The sequence below is a fragment of the Aquarana catesbeiana genome, linkage group LG07 (assembly GCF_042186555.1).
Source record: "Aquarana catesbeiana isolate 2022-GZ linkage group LG07, ASM4218655v1, whole genome shotgun sequence".
NCBI classification, from domain to species: domain Eukaryota; kingdom Metazoa; phylum Chordata; class Amphibia; order Anura; family Ranidae; genus Aquarana; species Aquarana catesbeiana.
Window position 1 is genome coordinate 34868975 of NC_133330.1, and position 22510 is coordinate 34891484.

Genomic DNA, 22510 nt, shown 5'->3' on the forward strand with positions numbered 1-22510 from the left:
CAGCAGGAGAGCAAGCCCTGTGCTGAAAGGGTGAAATGCAATAATCAGTGAAAAATGAAAAAAATTGTGAAAAAATGTATATGTGAGGACAAGGTGATAGAAATCTGTGATAATGCGACTGTGTTGGGAACAATGGGAATGTTCCAACGTGGTGAGCACTAACATTAAGGATTAAAAAGTCCACGCCCCTCACATGTGCCAAACCCATGGAAAACAATGGGACTGTAAAAATAGATCAAAAATTGCATAAACAATATCAAGACAAGGGATATTTCCCAAATTTAACCTACAGTATTGTAGGAAAAGAAAAATAATTCTGGCACTGGGGTATTGTGTCAGAAATGCTCTGAAAACCTATCCTGAATCTTGTCCTGCAGTGTTGCAGGGACCAGAGGAAAGGAATAAAGCATGACACATTTGTCTCTGTGTCAGCTAATTGCTAAACAAAAAACGCATGCTTCCATCCCTATTTCCCTATTTTGTGCAAAGAAAAAAGGGTTGGGACTTTGTATGAGGCATAGGACAGTTACATCAGTTACATCACAATTGCCTCCATCCCTGTTAAAACGAAGCAAGAGAAGAGGTTGGGACTTTTTTCTTTGCAGGATTTTACACGTAAACTGTTATAAAAATCCTATTTTTTGTTCTTTCCCAGGGTGCCCCATGTTTATTATATAAATGAAAAAAAAGACTGAACATTTTGGGGAAAAAAACAATATATTACACTTTAGGGTTTATTTACTAAAGGCAATTCCACTGTGGACTACAAGTGTACTTGGAAGTGCAGTCACTGTAGATCTATGGAAGAGCCCTGGGGCCATCATAAAAAAAAATACAGAATTATGAGTTTGAAAAAAAAAATTTTTTTTTTTTTTACAGAATTCTGACTTTGAAACTCAGAATTCTGAGATTCAAAGTCAGAATCCTGAGTTTGAAAAAAAAAAAAAACTACAGAATTCTGAGATTAAGTCAGAATTCTGAGATTACAAGTCAGAATTCTGAGATTCAAAGCCAGAATTCTGAGATTTAAAGTCAGAATTCTGGGTTTCAAAGTCAGAATTCTGAGTTTAAAGGTCAGAATTCTGAGATTAAAAATCAGAATTCTGAGTTTCAAAGTCAGAATTCTGAGTTTCAAAGTCAGAATTCTGAGTTTCAAAGTCAGAATTCTGAGTTTATAAATATAGTAGTCTCTATTAGGAAAATTTTAGGACCAATGAGCAATAAGGTAGTAACAACCACAGATCATCATTCTGCAGACATACATGTCTTCTGCTCTGTATATGAATATGTAAATCTATCTTAGTTACAGCACACAGTATAGGGAAGCAGGCAGTGCTGGATTCTCTGGTTCCTCTACTGTATTAATTAGTTCTTCAGTTTGCTGTCTTATCCTTCTCTGTCATCTGCTCCAACATAAAGAGCCATGCTGAAAACGTGTGTATTGTGTGTGAGTGGGGGGGACACAGCTTCCATAAATAACAGAACACAATGGCCAGCACAGCTCTGCACCCCAACTTGTAGGACACATTGCACTGTTGCCCCTGCATGAGGGAATTGTGAATGGCTAGAAGGCAGCAGGACAATGTGTGTCTATGGTCATAACAGGTGAATCATAGCAATTAATTGTATGGGCTGACAATAAACATAAAAAGCATTGATTAGAAGTCCTTAAGTGATAGTCTGGTGATTAGAGTAACAAGCTTACAGTGTTGAAGGTTGTGGGTTTTAATCCAGTTCAGAGCAAAATCTTTAGTTATATATTTTCAATATATTGATTTTATATTAAACATATTTTAAAATATATTATATATATGTATTTTATTTATATATCCAAATTGATTTCAAGGATTATTAACAAAGACATATTGATAAAATTGTTGTATAAGCTGACTACTATAAATTAGAGTAGGGATTTTTTTTTACAAGTCTGTGTATATATTGGGATGATTTTGGTGACATGGGGCCGGTTCTCAATTTCAGGAGAATGTCCCTGGAAGCTGCATGATAACCATCATATCTCACAACTCAGCCCTGAGCTCTGCACTATAATCTATGTGTACTACAATGTACATGCCCATATCTCCCCTTCACGGATTGGCTGCACTTTATCCCCACTGACACCGATGCAGCGCCATTTTCCTCTTAGCTACACCATTTTTCCATCCAGTGACACCACCGATGCAGGGTCATTTTTTTCTATCCAGTGACACCACCGATGCAGGGTCATTTTTTTCCATCCAGTGACACCACCGATGCAGGGTCATTTTTTCCATTCAGTGACACCACCGATGCAGGGTCATTTTTTTTTCCATCCAGTGACACCACCGCTGCAGGGTCATTTTTTTCCATCCAGTGACACCACCGGTGCAGGGTCATTTTTTTCCATTCAATGACACCACCGATGCAGGGTCATTTTTCCCATCCAAGGACACCACCGATGCAGGGTCATTTTTTTCCATCCAAGGACACCACCGATGCAGGGTCATTTTTTTCCATCCAGTGACACCATCGATGCAGGGTCATTTTTTTCCATCCAATGACACCACCGATGCAGGGTCATTTTTCCAATCCAAGGACACCACCAATGCAGGGTCATTTTTTTCCATCCAGTGACACCACCGATGCAGGGTCATTTTTTCCATCCAGTGACACCACCGATGCAGGGTCATTTTTTCCATCCAAGGACACCACCGATGCAGGGTCATTTTTTTCCATCCAGTGACACCATCGATGCAGGGTCATTTTTTTCCATCCAACGACACCACCGATGCAGGGTCATTTTTCCCATCCAAGGACACCACCGATGCAGGGTCATTTTTCCCATCCAAGGACACCACCGATGCAGGGTCATTTTTTTCCATCCAGTGACACCACCGATGCAGGGTCATTTTTTCCATCCAAGGACACCACCGATGCAGGGTCATTTTTTTCCATCCAATGACACCACCGATGCAGGGTCATTTTTCCCATCCAAGGACACCACCGATGCAGGGTCATTTTTTCCATCCAGTGACACCACCGATGCAGGGTCATTTTTTTCCATCCAGTGACACCACCGATGCAGGGTCATTTTTTTTCCATCTAGTGACACCACCGATGCAGGGTCGTTTTTCCCATCCAAGGACACCGCCGATGCAGGGTCATTTTTTTCTATCCAGTGACACCACCGATGCAGGGTCATTTTTTTCCATCTAGTGACACCACCGATGCAGGGTCATTTTTTTCTATCCAGTGACACCACCGATGCAGGGTCATTTTTTTACATTCAGTGACACCACCGATGCAGGGTCATTTTTTTACATCCAGTGATAGCACCGATGCAGGGTCATTTTTCTTCTTCACTACTGTTAGCCCCTTATGTGTGCTCCAGTTTTAAACTCACATACTACAAATATATATATATACAGATACAGTATTTTGCTCTGCATGCCACTATTTTCCCAGAATTCCCACCTGCGAGGGGGGAGGGGCACAGTTTGTAAACTTCACCCTGGGTACTGGCAGAGGGCGGGGCACTCAGTGATTGGGGGAGGTAGAGGGTTATGAGTGGAGGGCGGAGTTACAGTCTGGGACACATAGGAAGTCCTGTGCTGCACCTGCTTTCATACAATCGATCCCCATAGTGATGACACTGCTACCCCTGGCCTGGAGGAGGGGCGGCTCGGGCTGTTGTGGTTGACCGATGGGAGATGGTGCCGCACTCGCGGGTGTCTGTGAGCCCCGCCATCAATTATGGGAGACTTGGGATGTCGACATTGCCATCATATACTGCTGATTGGACAGAACTGATATTACACACGGCTCACTGCCCTGACACTGCATTGTGTTTAATCACAACCCTGACACTGCCAGTCCATACAGGTCATGGCCTGCACTGCCATTATATACACTGGTTACTGTGCCCCCTCCCCCCTCTCAGGTGGGGATTCTGGGAAAATAGTGGCATGCACAGCAAAATACCGTACCTGTATATATATATATATTTGTAGTATGTAAGACCCCCTTTCACACCGAGGGCATTTTGCAGGCGCTATAGTGTTAAAAATAGCACCTGCAATCCACCCTCAAACAGCTGCAGCATTGTCTCCAGTGTGAAAGCCCCGAGGACTTCACATTACTCTACCTGAGGACTTCACATTACTCTACCCGAGGACTTCACATTACTCTACCCGAGGGCTTCACATTACTCTACCCGAGGGCTTCACATTACTCTACCCGAGGGCTTCACATTACTCTACCCGAGGACTTCACATTACTCTACCCGAGGGCTTCACATTACTCTACCCGAGGGCTTCACATTACTCTACCCGAGGACTTCACATTACTCTACCCGAGGGCTTCACATTACTCTACCCGAGGATTTTCACATTACTCTACCCGAGGGCTTCACATTACTCTACCCGGGGACTTCACATTACTCTACCCGAGGGCTTCACATTACTCTACCCGAGGGCTTCACATTACTCTACCCGAGGGCTTCACATTACTCTACCCGAGGACTTCACATTACTCTACCCGAGGGCTTCACATTACTCTACCCGAGGGCTTCACATTACTCTACCCGAGGACTTCACATTACTCTACCCGAGGACTTCACATTACTCTACCCGAGGACTTTCACATTACTCTACCCGAGGACTTTCACATTACTCTACCCGAGGACTTTCACATTACTCTACCCGAGGGCTTCACATTTCTCTACCCGAGGGCTTCACATTACTCTACCCGAGGACTTCACATTACTCTACCCGAGGGCTTCACATTACTCTACCCGAGGGCTTCACATTACTCTACCCGAGGGCTTCACATTACTCTACCCGAGGATTTCACATTACTCTACCCGAGGGCTTCACATTACTCTACCCGAGGACTTTCACATTACTCTACCCGAGGACTTCACATTACTCTACCCGAGGGCTTCACATTACTCTACCCGAGGGCTTCACATTACTCTATCCGAAGACTTTCACATTACTCTACCCGAGGACTTCACATTACTCTACCCAAGGACTTTCACATTACTCTACCCGAGGGATTCACATTACTCTACCCGAGGGCTTCACATTACTCTACCCGAGGGCTTCACATTACTCTATCCGAAGACTTTCACATTACTCTACCCGAGGACTTCACATTACTCTACCCGAGGGCTTCACATTACTCTACCTGAGGGCTTCACATTACTCTACCCGAGGGCTTCACATTACTCTACCCGAGGATTTCACATTACTCTACCCGAGGGCTTCACATTACTCTACCCGAGGGCTTCACATTACTCTACCCGACGACTTTCACATTACTCTACCCGAGGACTTTCACATTACTCTACCCGAGGACTTCACATTACTCTACCTGAGGGCTTCACATTACTCTACCCGAGGACTTCACATTTCTCTACCCGAGGGCTTCACATTACTCTACCCGAGGGCTTCACATTACTCTACCCAAGGACTTCACATTACTCTACCCGAGGGCTTCACATTACTCTACCCGAGGGCTTCACATTTTTTTTTTAATGGAACGGTTTGGGACTTTGAGTGAGGCCTGGGGCTGTGCCTCCATCCCGAATGCAAGAGAAAAAAAAAAAGGGGGAGAGGCCGGAGGCCAAGTGGGACTTTTAATGAGGCAGCAGACAGGTTGGAGTAAGAGGTTAAAGGGTTACGTGTGCATGCGCACAGACCATAGCCTACATGAATGCATGTGTAGACAAACCATCAAAAAAAGTGTGTATAACCATATATAACTGTTGCAAATATATACACTGTACAATAAATACATAAATATATGCTAAAGGAGCACAAAACACATGATGTAAGAGGTGAGTATAAAAAAAAAATAAAAAAATAAAATAATGAGGTACATCCAAAAATTGATCAATGTCAGATCCTATTAAAAGCCCAGTGGCTGCATCCTTGGTGCCCGACGCATTTCTGTGAATACACTTCTTCAGGGGCGGATGCTACAGGATTTCTGAAATTACAAAGTATGAAGCCATCAAAAAATGAAATAAATGCAACCAGAAAGTAGACATGTGCACACTGAAATATTTCATTTCGGAATTTCGTTTTCGTCCGAAATATAAATTTATTTAGTTACTCCTGAAATTCGTTTTTCTTTATTTCGTTTTTCGTTAAAAACTTGCATTCGTCTGAAAATCGAAATGAATTAAGGTCGAATCGGTCATTAAAGGCTTATGGTGTCTGTCGAATGTTCAAAGTAGATTCGACGGAGCAGCTAAACTGTACGACGTCGCAATCGTACATTCCGGTCGAATTTTCTGGGATGCATTTGACTGGAAATGTTCGATAGCAGCATCGTACAGTTTGTTTAGCTGCTCTGTCGAATCTTCTAACTTTCGACAGACACCATAAGCCAGATTTACGTTTGCATGTTTTCGTTTCTGTGTCGAATCTTCATCGTTCATGCTCATTGCATTGGTCTACTCTGCCCCAGCAGTCAGCCAACCAAACTTTCACATTCGTTTCTCAATCGGAAGTGCGGAAGTGCGGCCGCAAAATCCGACGCTGTGTGGCTTAGAGATAATGGCAATGGCAGCACCAGCAGCAACCCATTCCAGCACTAGCAGCATGGAGGAGGCTGTTCCTGGGCCTTCTAAGGCAGCATCCAAAAATGGGCGCAGGAGGGGGACACAAGCTGCATCCAACAGGAAGCGTAACCTAATGTGGACTCATATTGAGTCCCAGGTCCTGGTAAGGGAAACGCTTCCTTGCTGGATGCAGCTGTGTGGCCCCCGCTCCAGGGAAACCACTACGGAGTGGAAGCGGGAAAAGTGGGAGGAGATCTCCGTGAAGGTGGAGGAGACATATCGCCATCGGCGTGACCCAACTGCCTGTCGCAAAAAATTCAGCGACATAAAACGGTAAGTAACGTGTCTGATTCTTTCTTTTTTTTACATTTTAACCACTTCAGCCCCGGAGGTATGGCTGCCAAATGACCGTGCCACTTTGTGCGATTCGGCACTGCGGCGCTTTAACTGACAATTGCGCGGTCGTGTGACGTTGCTCCCAAACAAAATTGATGTCCTTTTTTTCCCACAAATAGAGCTTTCTTTTGGTGGTATTTGATCACCTCTGCGGTTTTTATTTGCTTTTTGCTATATAAGTATCCCCAACAAATATATAAAAAACAAATTTTTTTCCTCAGTTTAGGCCGATACGTATTCTTCTACATATTTTTGGTAACAAAAATTGCAATAGGCGTTTATTGATTGGTTTGTGCAAAAGTTATAGCGTCTACAAAATAGGCATAGTTTTATGGCATTTTTATTAACAATTTTTTTTACTAGTAATGGGGGGCATAGGTGTGCCTAGCCTACACATAGTTTGCAGTTGCACATGTTATATATTATAGCCACGATCATTTTAAGAGGAATATTTCCATGCCGTTATTTGTTCTTAGTTAATTATCACTAAACTGAGCAGTAAGTGCTTTTAAGTTCCACTTGACCTGACCACCTGAAGGTTACGCCCCCTTTCTGACCAGGCCATATTTTGCTATGCTTTAAACTGCACGCTCCTGTGATGTATTACCCAAATGAAATTTATGCTCTTCTCCGGCCACATATAGAGCTTTTATTGGTGGCATTAGATCACCGCTGGGTTTTACATTTTTTGTTATTGAAAAAAAAAAAATATATATATATATAAAAAAGTGTTACGGTGGACTTAACCAGCTTGCGGACCCGCCATATGTTAAGTTACTATGGGGGGGTCCACATCCGCAAGTGGGTTAATGCTTTGCAAAAGAAACAAGGAAGGAAATTTTACACTATACACAGTTTACACAAGCACGTAATAGAAAGGTGGACTGGAGTGGACACAATGGACATTTACTCGGCACAATCCCTATCCTGCCTTTTATTATTTATTGTGCACCAAAAAAGCATAGGTTTTTCTTACAATAAATTTGGTTAATAAATAAATGTGCAAACCTTGTGCTACATGAAAAAATGTTCCTAATCCAAAAATTCCATTTGCATTGTTTCATTCTACGGGTTCATTCTACATGTGTTTCATGTGTTGATGTCATTTTCAGATTACAATTGTAGTTTAATTGTGGAACCCGTTTCTCTTCTCTTTTTGTTTTGCAGTTCCATAGTGCGTAAGCGCAGGCAGTCGGGGCGCAGAGGAAAGCAGGTGCCTCTCCTCCCCCATGAGAAGGAGCTCTTAGCAGCTGTAGGGGAGGATGAGATAAGAAAACTGCTGGCTCATCAGGGTTGGTGTCAGCATTGCATTGTGTGCAGGAAATTTTTTTTTTCAACCATGCGACGCGACATAGTCATTTTACCATGATGTGTTTGATTTTATTTAAAGATCGTCTCCAGGCCCAGCGCCGCCAAAGGCAGAGGGCAGAGGAGCAGTCCTCAACGTCATCATCATGCAGTAAGTACTGTAGTAGTGACACTAATACAGTGGTTCCTTTTCTCATTTGTCCAGCCTTCCATTGTTGATTCCAGTGTCATTGTTTCTCGCTCATGCAGTGACAGGTAGAGCCTCTGCGACGCTCTGTCAGGTAACGCAAGCGATTGCGTAACTTACGTAATCTGACAGAACGTCGCCGCTCTGAACTGAGGTGCCTGATCAGTGGCAGTGCCAGCTGACCCTCACCTGACTGCTTTTGTAAGCTCTCCTCTAGCATGGCTCCACCCCAGCTCCTATCAGGGAACCCTATATTAACCTGTGCACTGCAAGCCAGCAGTGCTGATTAACCATTGTGTGTTAGCTTTCGTGTGTACTGGCTGTGTTTCTTACATCTGATTCCAGTTAACCGACTTTGGCCTGTTCTCTACTATTGCTGTCTGCTCGTGACCCTGACCTTTGGCGTGTCCCTGACCATCCCTGTTTGCCTGTGACCCTGAACCTTGGCGTGTACTCTGTTGTCCTTGTCTGCTTGTGGCCCCGACCTTGGCTTATCCCTTACTTGCTTGTTGTTCCAGTCTGCTGCCTCTTTCCTCTTCTCCTGTAGTCTACCGTGAGCATGAGATGTGAGACCCTGGGGGCCGCGACCTGGAGCCAGACTGCAGCGCAGTCCATCCTCACCACTAGAGGCTCTGGGGAACACCTACTGGCTCTTAGACTCCGCGCCCTGGGGAATCTATGCTCTAGCTCCCAGTGGGATCTGTGTTAGTGATCCAGTTAGACCTGCTTCCTGAACCTCCCAGGTTTCAATCCACAGCAGTCAGTCCTAGGATACACTACCTAGCGGTGCACTTCCGATTCCTACAGAGTGCATCTGTCTGAGTGGGTCTGCAGTGGAACTACTGCACGTGGACGGGTTGTATTAATTGAAGCCTCTCTATTGCCTCCTGTGCTCTGAGTAAGTGGTGTGCTTGAGGAGGTACCACCAGTACAGTCAGAGTCCGTTATGCTGCTTCCTGCGCTACCATCTTCTTTTTCTGCCTCTGCCCGCAGTAAAGTAGAGTGGTGGTAATTTTTAAGGTGTAGGTTCATACCAGCATTGGTTAAATGACCTAACTTTTTACCCCTACTTACTTGCTTCCCACACAATTTACACTTGGCAAAGAACCCGCCTTCCAATGTTTGAAAGTATTTCCAAACGTTGCTGCGGCGGGATGCAACCCCTTGACCCTGTTGATATCTATTTAGGGCTGATATAGCTGCAGCAGGTAGCACACCAGTGGTGGAAGCTGTTGCCGCTACAGTTACACTTGGTGAACTAGAACTAGTGCTGCTAATGGCAGGGGTGTTGGGGACTGGGAGGTCAGTGATATCATCATCACAGGATTCTTCCATAATAACAGAGGGAGAAGGGGAGTTAGCAGCAGATGAAAAAAGTGGACCGCTACCTGTCCTACTCCTCACAGAATATCCCTCTTGCACTTTCTCCAGGTCAAGCTGTAAGTCCTGTGGGCTAAGATTGTATAAAACACCCGCAGCGTTTGGGGAAAGAGGAGCATCACATTCTAAATCATCTTCTTGGGCCAATGAAGAAAAAGTCTCACACTCTGTCTCTGCTGCTGTCTCCCTCAATTGCTCCTTTGGGGAGCTGGGCAGTGGCACTGGTAGTGTGATTGGTGGTGGTGACTGTAAAGGCAACTCCACTTTACTAGGTTTCTTGCTTATTCCATAAAAATATGCAGCCATGACACCTGTAGAAGTGGAAGGAGGCGCTGCACTGGCAGTGGAAGTGGCAGCAGATGGTGGTCTGGCAGGAAAAGTAATATTAGGGGGTGGTGGAACTAGCTTTGCTGGTGGCACTGGCGGTGACACCCACTGCTGTGGACGGCATGTTGGTGGCGGCAGAAGTTTCAGAGGCACTAGTAGCAGAGACCTTGCCACTTTTTTTACCAAGGCGTCCACCGCGACCGTGACCACGACCACTACCTCTACCAGCCTTCACTTTTACATTAGAACGGTACATTTCTGAACTTTACAGCAACTGCAAGTCAGAAAATGGACTGGAGTGGAGATAGGGTATATAGAATATCAATCTATAAATCACCCTCACCACAACACGGGCAGCCTCTGAGGCTATCACAACACTAGCAGCAACACTAGTATCACTAGTCTATCTATCAAGTTCACAACACAGATGTAGCTTGCTTCACTACTGTTCTGCTGCTGTGCTTAGCTTATACTCAAATGAAATAGTTCAGGTTCTCTGATAAAGTGACAATGAATTCAAACGGACCAGCTAAGATTGACTGTTCTGAAATGAATCAGCGTGTCTGTCTCTCTCTGCTAGCAAATCGTAAGTGAAACTAAGTTGGCTGTACATGCGGTTCTAGCTATTTTACTGCCCCTCCTCTTTGATTACAATTGGCCAATAACCATCATCATCATTATTTTTATTTTACTTAATTTTTCTCTCTACGTCGAATCTTCTCTCTCTATGTCGAATCTTCTCTCTATGTCGAATCTTTTCGAATAATCTTGGACTACTATGGTGGATAGACTATAGAGTTAAGGTTAGGCACATTCGACCACAGGTTCGATAGACACAAATTGTTATTGTTAGCGTCATGTCGAATCTCCTAAAATAATAAAGCATTTGCTTATGTCGGATCATTCGTTTTTCGGAATCTGCGCTTGATAACGAAAATACCTGAAATTCGGATGAAAATGCATTCGGACGAAAAACGAATGCACATGTCTACCAGAAAGGACAATATGTCAATTTCTGGGTACTCACGATGTAACCAGGCTGTGGTACATGGCATTCCTTGCCCAGTCCTTGCCCTGTACCACAGTCTGGTTACATCGTGAGTACCCAGAAATTGACATATTGTCCTTTCTGGTTGCATTTATTTCATTTTTTGATGGCTTCATACTTTGTAATTTTAGAAATCCTGTAGCATCCGCCCCTGAAGAAGTGTATTCACAGAAACGCGTCGGACACCAAGGATGCAGCCACTGGGCTTTTAATAGGATCTGACATTGATCAATTTTTGGATGTACCTCATTATTTTATTTTTTATTTTTTTATTTTTTATACTCACCTCTTACATCATGTGTTTTGTGCTCCTTTAGCATATATTTATGTATTTATTGTACAGTGTATAAATTTTCAACAGTTATATATGGTTATACACACTTTTTTTGATGGTTTGTCTACACATGCATTCCTGTAGGCTATGGTCTGTGCGCATGCACACGTAACCCTTTACATGTGTTGTATATCCAGAATTCTTCACCAATAAACTTGTACACATTTTTTATCTTACTCCAACCTGTCTGCTGCCTCATTAAAAGTCGCACTTGGCCTCCGGCCTCTCCCCCTTTTTTTATCGAGGGTTTCACATTACTCTACCCGAGGGCTTCACATTACTCTACCCGAGGACTTCACATTACTCTACCCGAGGGCTTCACATTACTCTACCCGAGGACTTCACATTACTCTACCCGAGGACTTTCACATTACTCTACCCGAGGACTTCACATTACTCTACCCGAGGGCTTCACATTACTCTACCCGAGGACTTCACATTACTCTACCCGAGGGCTTCACATTACTCTACCCGGGGACTTCACATTACTCTACCCGAGGGCTTCACATTACTCTACCCGAGGGCTTCACATTACTCTACCCGAGGACTTCACATTACTCTTCCCGAGGGCTTCACATTACTCTACCCGAGGGCTTTCACACTGGAGCGCTGCGCTGACAGGACGGGAAAAAAAGTCCTGCCAGCAGCTTCTTTGGAGCGGTGAAGGAGCGGTGTGTTTACTGCTCCTCCACCGCTGCTCCCCATTGAAATCAATGGGGCAGCGCTGGGATACCACCAGAAAAACGCTGCTATTGCGGCGCAGTGCGGGCGGTTTTAACCCTTTCTCTGCCGCTAGCGAGGGGTAAAAGCGCCCCGCTAGCGGCCGAAATGCGCCGCTAATCCGACGGTAAAACGCCGATAAAAATAGCTGCGTTTTACCGCGGACGCTATAGGCGGCTCGGTGTGAAAGGGGTCTTAGAGTTTAAAACTGGAGCACACATAAGGGGCTAACAGTAGTGAAGAAGAAAAATTACCCTGCATCAGTAGTGTCATTGGATGGAAAAAATGACCCTGCATCGGTGGTGTCATTGGATGGAAAAAATGACCCTGCATCGGTGGTGTTAATGCATGGAAAAAAATGGCCCTGCATCTGTGGTTGAGTTATAAGTAGGGATGTCCCAATACCGATACTAGTATCAGTATCGGGACCGATACCGAGCATTTGCACAAGTACTTGTACTTGCACAAATGCTCCCGATGCCTTAGCCGATACCTTGTAATGGGAGACAGGAACTCGGCGGGCAGAGTCAGCGGCGGAGTCAGAGGCGGAGTCAGTGGGCGGAGCAGAGAGCTGAGCGAAGAGCGAGTCCTCCGTGTAATCAAGCAGGCCAGGTAGTGCAGAGTGCAGGGCTCGGCAAACGGAGCAGTCACATTCAGTAATGGAAGTTCATGTGACGCTCTGTGTTGCCGTTACACTGTTGTCAGTGCTCACTGCTTAGAAATCCCGACGCCCATCTTGGTACACCCTGCCAGCAGCGGACATCTTGTTACACCCAGCCCATATAGTTCAGGCTGGGTATAACAAGATGCCTGCTGCTGCTTTATTGAGGCCAAGTGCAAGGTGTACCAAGATGGGCGTCACAGAGGCAGCATAGAAAAGAGTAAATGCTCTCATGCCCATACGTGCCACTGCCAGCCATCAATCAGTGCTCATCAGTGCCCATCCAGCCAGTGCCACTGCCAGCCATCAGTCAATACCAGCCATCAGTGTGTGTGCCACCTATCAGTGCTTGCCACATATCAGTGCGTGCCACCTATCAGTGCGTGTCACCTATCCGTGCTCATCAGTGCCACCTATTAGTGCTCAGTCAGCGCCATCTATTAGTGCCAGCCATTAGTGCGTGCCACCTATTAGTGCCCATTAGTGTGTGCCACATATCAGTGCCCATTAGTGTGTGCCAACTATCAGTGCATTTCACCTATCAGTGCATGCCACCTATCAGTGCCCATCAGTCAGTGCCACCTTTCAGTGCCACTGCCCAGCTAACAGTGTGTGCCACCTATCAGTGCTCATTGGTGCTGCATATCAGTGCCACCTATTAGTGCACTGCTCATCAGTGCCATCTATCAGTGCACCTCAGTCTGTGCCAGCCATCAGTGCATGCCACATATCAGTGCCCATTAGTGCGTTCCACCTATCAGTGCATGCCACCTTTCAGTGCCACTGCCCAGCCAACAGTATGTGTCACCTATCAGTGCTGCATAATCAGTGCCACCTATCAGTGCTCATTGGTGCTGCATAATCAGTGCCACCTATTAGTGCACTGCCCATCAGTGCCATGCCATCTATCAGTGCACCTCAGTCATTGACAGCCATCAGTGCATGCCATGTATCAGTGCCCCTTAGTGCGTGCTACCTATCAGTGCCCAGCCATCAGTGTGTGCCACCCATCAGTGCTAATCAGTGCTGCATAATCAGTGCCACCTCTCAGTGGTATCTATCAGTGCCAGACAGTCAGTGTCACCCATCAGTGCCCATCCATCAGTGCATGCCACCTATCAGTGCCCATAAGTAAGTGCCACCTATCAGTGCTGCTTAATCAGTGCCACCTTTCAGTGCTCATCAGTGCTGCATATCAGTGCCAAGTAATCCTATCAGTCCCCAGCAGTGCTGCATATTAGGGCCTCCCCATCAGTGCTGCCTCATCAGTGCCACCCAATCCTATCAGTGCTACATATTAGTGCCTCCTCATCAGTGCAGCCTATTAGTGCCACCTCAATGCCCCATCAGTGCAGCCTCATTAGCAGTATTGTGGTGTGAAAACTGTCACATGACATTAAAAAAAAGTATCGGTATCGGCGAGTACTTTAAAAAAAGTATCGGTACTTGTACTCGGTCTTAAAAAAGTGGTATCGGGACAACCCTAGTTATAAGATATGATGGTTATCATGCAGCTTCCAGGGACAATCTCCTGAAATTGAGAACTGGCCCCATGTCACCAAAATCATCCCAATATATACACAGATTTGTAAAAAATCCCTACTCTCTAATTTATAGTGGTCAGCTTATACAACCATTTTATCAATATGTCTTTGTTAATATGCCTTGAAATCAATTTGGATATATCAATAAAATACAATTTAAGTCCTCACTAACTCATAGTTTAAAATATGTTTAATATAAAATCAATATATTGAAAATATATATATATAATTAAAAACGTGCTCTGAACTGGATAAGAACAAAGGCTTTCAACACTATAAGCCCATTACTCTACCCACTATACTATCACTTAAGGGTTCCTAATTGTTGCTTTCTATGTTTAATATGAGGTTAATTCTCTGTGAAACAACTGTATTAATCCAGATAAGTGATTTATGATCGATTCGTTATGACCAGTCTCCTGAAATTGTGAACTGCCCCAGGGGAAACTGAAGATGACACCCTAATGATCCCATCTGATCACCCTAATAATATATACACAGTTTTTTCTTTGAAATCTCTACTCTCTAATTTATAGTAGCCAGCATATACTAGAACTTTGTGTGCTCAATATATCAGTGTGTCTTTGTTAAAGGGGTTGTAAAGGTAAAAAAATTTTCACCTTAATGCATTCTATGCATTAAGGTGAAAAAACTTTTGACAATACCGCCGCCCCCAGCCCCCCCGTTTTACTTACCTGACGCTTCGAATCTTCGCTGCTCGTTCTCGTCATCTCCATTGCAGCTCAGCCTGGTCGCTGATTGGCTGCAGTGGATGGATTGAAAGCAGCGCAGCCATTGGCTCGCGCTGCTGTCAATCACATCCGATGATGCGGCGCGCCGGGGGGCAGGGCCGAGTGATACAGCGAGCGGCTATAGCCTCCGGCTGTATCACGGGAGCGCGCCCACAAGCACTCACCACCATGCGAGGGAGCTCGCATTAAGGTGGTTAATGCTTGCGGGGAGGAGCTGAAACAGCCGCCGAGGGACCCCAGAAGACCAGGTTCGGGGCCACTCTGTGCAGAACGAGCTGCACAGTGAAGGTAAGTATAACTTGTTTGTTATTTTTAAAAAAAGAAAAAATTTACCTTTACAACCCCTTTAATATACCTTGAAATCAATTTTGGATATATTGATAAAATACAATTTAAGCTCTCACTATCTCATATTTTAAAATATATATGTATAAAAAAAATGCCCTTACCTGGACTAGAACCCACAACTTCACCAATATAAGTCTGCTTCTCTAATGTTTAATATGAGGTTAATTGTATGTGAAACACCTCTTATAGTCCAGACAAGTAATTGCTATGATCAATCCGTTATGACCATAGACACACATTGTCCTGCTGCTTTCTAGCCATTCACAATTCCCTCATGTAGGGGCAAAAGTGCAATGTTTCCTACAAGTTGGGGTGCAGAGCTGTGCTGGCCATTGTGTTCTGTTATCTATGGAAGCTGTGTCCCCCCCCCCACTCACACACAATGCACATGTTTTCAGCATGGCTCTTTATGTTGGAGCAGATGACAGAGAAGGATAAGACAGCAGAGGAACCAATCCAGCACTGCCTGCTTCCCTATACTGCGTGCTGTAACTAAGATAGATTTACATATCCATATACAGGGCAGAAGAAACTCAGAATTCTGACTTTTAATCTCAGAATTCTGACTTTGAAACTCAGAATTCTGACTTTTAATCTCAGAATTCTGACTTTTAATCTCAGAATTCTGTAGAAAATTTTTTTTTAAACTTACAATTCTGAATTTCAATCTCAGAATTCTGAGTTTCAAAGTCAGAATTCTGTTTTTTTTTTTTTTTTATGATGGCCCCAGGGCTCTTCCATAAGAGACATCCCCAAAAAGGCTTGCAGCTGTAATTGCAGCAAAAGGTGGTTCTACAAAGTATTGACTCAGGGGTGATGAATACAAATGAACGCCACACTTTTCAGATATTTAATTGTAAAAAATGTTGAAAATCATTTATTATTTTCCTTCCTCTTCATGATTATGTCCCACTTCGTGTTGGTCTATCACATAAAATCCCAATAAAATACATTTCCATTTTTGGTTGTGGCAGCATGGCAAAATGTGGAAATTTCAGGTGGTATGAATACATTTTCAAGGCACTGTAGATACAGTCACAGAAAGTTGTTGAGTTGAATGTACCTGGCTTCAGTTTGGTGGAGGTTCACAAATTTTACTGATGTTCGAGTCCTAACCCCATTGAAGTCAAGTCAATGGGATCTGAATATTACGAAGCAGTAATGGTCATTTTGAAGGCTAATAGGAAAAGGATAGTAAAACAAAATTACATAAGGGGCTGGGCAATGCCCTTGGGAAACATACATAAAACAAAAAAAAAAATTCTGTTTGGTGGGGAGCAGCAGTTTTAATATTGCTTAATATATGTCTATATATCTTTACCTGCATATTTTATATATATACTGTATATATCAAATATAAAAGAAAAAACTCAAGCGCTGACGTGGTTAATAATTTAAATACTGGTAAGATCAAAAATGGTTAATATGAGATGACCAAATAATAAAGCTGCAACTAAAATCAATAATATGATCAATAAATAGTAAGAATGGTCAGTTGCGCTAATATTATCCTCATATTCCCATATAAATAAAGCATAAGAATATATAGGCTCCTAATAATCTCCTAAAATTTCCACAGAAGCGATAGCAGTAAAAATAATAATAAATAAAATAAGATATGCTTCCAAAAATACTTACTGCATAATTAAATAAATAAATAAATTAGACTAATCCCACCATTGGAATAAATGTGCTCTAAAAAAATGCACAGTGATAAGCTTTCTTCAAATGTACCTATGTTTAAACCAGCTGGAAACTCCTTATAATAAATACATTAAATGCAATCTAATTACATAAAAAAAATATGTAAAAATGTATGGTTACATATATGGTGCTTAATAAAGTTTCTACACACATAAATGATAATGTGCAAATTAATATATAAAAATCCTTCCTTAAACCTAAAAATCCTTCCTGTGAGGTTTAAACAGTTTTGACAAGTGTTGTGTAATCACACAGATCAGTGTCAATTAACACTGACAAAGTAAAACAAAAAGATAAAAGTGTCAAAGAAAGATGTTACTTTTAACTGCTTATCATTCTTCTTCAGCATTATTCTCTGTTCCTCTCATATTCCAGACATGTGGAGAAAGATAAAAGTATCCATTGCGCAGAGGTTTAAAAGTTCATTTGATACTATAATACAAATAGAGTTACTGCACTCACAGACTGCTTCTCACTGGGATCGCTCTGTAAGTTGATCAGGCTGCAGACAAGAGTACAGCAGTACGGTGCTACCTACACCAGCGGTGTATATCTTGTATAACAGTGTAAATTTTCTGTCCCCTCAAAATAACTCGACACACAACCATTAATGTCTAAACCCCTGTCAGCAAAAGTGAGTATGTGCAAGTAAAAATGTCCAAATTGGGCACAAAGTGTCAATATTTTGTGTGGCTACCATTATTTTCCAGCACTGCCTTAACCCTCTTGGGCATGGAGTTCCCCGGAGCTTCACAGGTTGCCACTGGAGTCCTCTTCCACTCCTTCATGACGACATCACGGAGCTGGTGGATGTTAGAGACCTTGCGCTCCTCCACCTTCCACTTGAGGATGCCTCACAGATGCTCAATAGGGTTTAGGTCTGAAGACATGCTTGGCCAGTCCATCACCTTTACCCTCAGCTTCTTTAGCAAGGCAGTGGTCATCTTGGAGGTGTGTTTGGAGTCATTATCATGTTAAAATAATGCTCTGAAGGGAGGGGATCATGCTCTGCTTCAGTATGTCACAGTACATGTTGGCATTCATGGTTCCCTCAATGAATTGTAGCTCTCCAGTTCCGGCAGCACTCATACAGCCCCAGACCATGACACTCCCACCACCATGCTTGACTGTAGGCAAGACACACTTGTCTTTGTACTCCTCACCTGGTTGCTGCCACACACGCTTGACACCATCTGAACCAAATAAGTTTATCTTGGTCTCATCAGACCACAGCACATGGTTCCAGTAATCCATGTCCTTAGTCTGCTTGTCTTCAGCAAACTGTTTGCAGGCTTTCTTGTGCATCATCTTTAGAAGAGTCTTCCTTCTGGGATGACAGCCATGCAGACCAATTTGATGCAGTGTGCAGCGTATGGTCTGAGCACTGACAGGCTGACCCCCCACCCCTTCAACCTCTGCAGCATTGCTGGCAGCACTCATACGTCTATTTCCCAAAGACAACCTCTGGATATGACGCTGAGCACATGCACTCAACTTCTTTGGCCGACCATGGCGAGGCCTGTTCTGAGTGGAACCTGTCCTGTTAAACCACTATATGGTCTTGGCCACCGTGCTGCAGCTCAGTTTCAGGGTCTTATGATTGATCAAATCAGCTTCCTGACAGGATCACTCAGGTGGGTTCAGAATAGGATCTGGACACTCCTAAGCTCATCCATACTGTCAACTATCATCCTGCTACTGCTTTGCTGCTTAGAAGGTCCCAGAGAAAACACACCCAATCACTTTCTAGGTTTTAATTTTAAAATACACTTCCCAATGTCACCCAAAATTATGAGTCACCAAAATCATTCAAAGGGGACACCTGTTTTGGTGACAACGGAAGTAAAAGGAATCTCTTGAATGTGACACAGGTAGCAAAAAAATAGGCAAGTGTTTTAAACAATTCTTACTCCATTCAAAAATTCTTACATTCTCTCCATCCAAAAAAAAAAAAAATGTTGACTTTAGAATCCATTCTGTCCTATAAACAAGTGGAACTCTGGTCTTATAAACATTAACAACACAAATAAGAACATATAAATGTTGTAACACTCACTTGAGTTGACTGCTTGGGACTGACTCCATCCGTAACAGAGGAGCAGTGCAAGTCCAAAGTAACGGTTCATCTTGTCTGTTGGTCTGCAATGCTCCTGGGGTCTTCATCGTCTTCTTTATATTATCATAGCATAGGGGTTGCTTCACAATTTTCCATGGAAGAATTTGCAATGTTTGGTGACTTTTAATATGTTACTTATTTTATCTATATGACATTGCACTAGAATAGCAAGCTCAGCATGTTTCCCAGACACATTCTAAGGCCAAAATTCTGCATTTCAATTAAAAGAACCTCTAGTAACCACATACAATCCAGCACTAGAAGGGATAAGAAAGATAATCAAAGATTTACAACCCATCATAACAGAGGATGAAACTCTGAAAGAAATATCCCAACAACCCCCAATACTGGCTTTCAGACAACCAACCAACCTCAGACATAAACTAGTCAGCAGGTTACATCATTCTGATTGTGAAGTCACAAATAAAGGAAGCAAACCCTGCAATAAGAAAACACAAACTGTGCAACCAAATCAATCCATCTAAAAGTGTCACACACAAAAGGGACCTTCAATATTCCGGGATCATACAGCTGTACCTCTAGTAATGTTGTGTACCTCATCCAAAGCAAAAAATCTAACATTGGCGAAACAGGACAGGAGTTACAGTACAAACAAGGATGAATTTGCACAGATAGACCATCAAGGAACATAAGGAAGATGAGTTCTGCACACCTGTGGAACATCATTTCTTACAAGTGGAACACACTATGGAAGACCTCAATGTCTTACTTCTTAACCACTTAAGGACCGAGCCTCTTTCTGAGATTTGGTGTTAAAAACATTTTTTTTTTTTGCTAGAAAATTATTTAGAACCCCCAAAAATAATATATATTTTTTTCTAACACCCTAGAGAATAAAATGGAGCTCGTTGCAATATTTTTGTCACATCGTATTTGCGCAGCGGTCTTACAAGCGCACTTTTTTTTTTAAAAATACACTTTTTTAATTTAAAAATTAAAAAAACGTAAAGTTAGCCCAGATTTTTTTATATTTGTTAGGCTGAGTAAATTGATACCCAGCATGTCACGCTTCACAATTTCACCTGCTCGTGGAATGGCGACAAACTTCTACCCTTAAAAATTTCCATAGGCGATGTTTAAAAAATTCTACAGGTTGCATGTTTTGAGTTACAGAGGAGGTCTAGGGCTATAATTATTGCTCTCACTCCAACGATCACAATCAAGTTAAAAACATTTTTTTTTGCTGCCCTGTTTCCCCCGAAAATAAGTCCTAGCGTGATTGTTGGTGATGGCTGCAATATAAGCCCTACCCCCCAAATAAGCCCTAGTTAAAGTCCTTGTAGGCCTTATTTTCAGGGTAGGGCTTATTTTCGGGGAAACAGGGTAGGGCTTATTTGGGGGGTAGGGCTTATATTGCAGCCATCACCGACACTCACGCTAGGACTTATTTTCGAGGAAACAGGGTAGAAAATTACTTAGAACTCCCAAACATTATATATATTTTTTTCTAACACCCTGGAGAATAAAATGGTGGTCATTGCAAAACTTTTTGTCACACTGTATTTTTTGAAAAAATACACTTTTTTAAATTAAAAAAATAAAACAACAGTAAAGTAAGCCCAATTTTTTTAATATTGTGAAAGATAATGTTACGCCGCGTAAATTGATACCCAACATGTCACACTTCAAAATTGCAACAAACTTTTACCCATAAAAATCTCCATAGGCGACATTTATAAAATTCTACAGGTTGCATGTTTTGAGTTAGAGAAGGTCTAGGGCTAGAATTATTGCTCTCGCTCTAATGATCGTGGTGATACCTCACATGTGTTTAATATGCGGGTGCTACTCATGTATGCGTTTGTTTCTGCATGCAAGCTCAGCGGGACTGGGCACATTTTTTTTTGCTTATTTATTTTACCTTTTATTTTTATACTGTTCTTTTAAAAAAAAAATTGTGTCACTTTTATTCCTATTACAAGGGATGTAAACATCCCTTGTAATAGAAAAAAAGCATGACAGGACCTCTTAAATAAGAGATCTGGGGTTAAAAAAACCTCAGATCTCATATTTATACTAAAATGCAATAAAAAATAAAATAAAAATTAAATGTCATTTGAAAAAAATAAAATAAAAAATGTCCCTTTAAGAGCTATGGGCGGAAGTGATGTTTTGATGTCGCTTCTGCCCTGCAATGATATGGAGACAGGTGGGGGCGATCTTCCCCTTACTCGTCTCCATGCCTAACAGGGAGAAGAACCCGATCGCCTCCGCCGCTAACAACGGCTTTGGTAAGCGGTGGGAGGGAGGCCCTCTCCCACCGCCGATAAAAGTGATCTTGCGGTGAATCTGCCACAGAGACCACTTTTATCTGAAAGCAGACCGCCCCCTGAATAAGAGGATACTGGGGAAATGGTAGCTAGCTGCTGCCATAACAACGATATTCCTCTTCAAAGTAGCAACATATAACGACAGCGGACGGTCTGTAAGTGGTTAAAGGGAATTTCAAAACTTTTCAGGAAAGGAAAACTTTTAAACTAATGATAGTTCTATTTGACACAAATGGTAACTGCCTACATTTATATATGTGTTTTCTTATTCATTATCCAGCAGTTTTTGACCCCCTCTGCGATGGTCACCCCCCCCCCCCCCTTAGTCTATAGCTCTCCTTCTGTCTTCTTTCACCAATTATACTATTACATACATACACTATATATATACATATATACAGTGGGGGTGGAAAGTATTCAGACCCCCTTAAATTTTTCACTCTTTGTTGTTTTGTAGCCATTTGCTAAAATTATTTAAGTTCCTTTTTTTCCCCTCATTAATGTACACACAGCACTCCATATTGACAGAAAAACAGAATTGTTGACATTTTTGCAGATTTATTAAAAATGAAAAACTGAAATATCACATGGTCCTAAGTATTCAGACCCTTTGCTCAGTATTTAGTAGAAGCCCCTTTTGATCTAATAAAAGCCATGAGTCTTTTTAGGAAAGATGCAACAAGTTTTTCACACCTGGATTTGGGGATCCTCTGCCATTCCTCCTTGCAGATCCTCTCCAGTTCTGTCAGGTTGGATGGTAAACGTTGGTGGACAGCCATTTTTAGGTCTCTCCAGAGATGCTCAATTGGGTTTAAGTCAGGGCTCTGGCTGGGCCATTCAAGAACAG

The 22510-nt window shown here is 42.8% G+C and overlaps 1 protein-coding gene across 1 annotated transcript in view; it reads right to left on the reverse strand.

Moving 5' to 3' along the window:
• LOC141102910 (matrix metalloproteinase-9-like) overlaps positions 1–19699 on the reverse strand; it is a 79266-nt gene extending 59567 nt beyond the window's left edge. Inside the window, exon 1 of the mRNA XM_073591951.1 lies at positions 19313–19699. Within this exon, the coding sequence (XP_073448052.1) occupies positions 19313–19382 (70 nt within the window). The 5' untranslated portion in view covers positions 19383–19699. The remainder of the gene's footprint in view (positions 1–19312) is intronic.
• Between the last annotated feature and the right edge of the window lie 2811 nt (positions 19700–22510).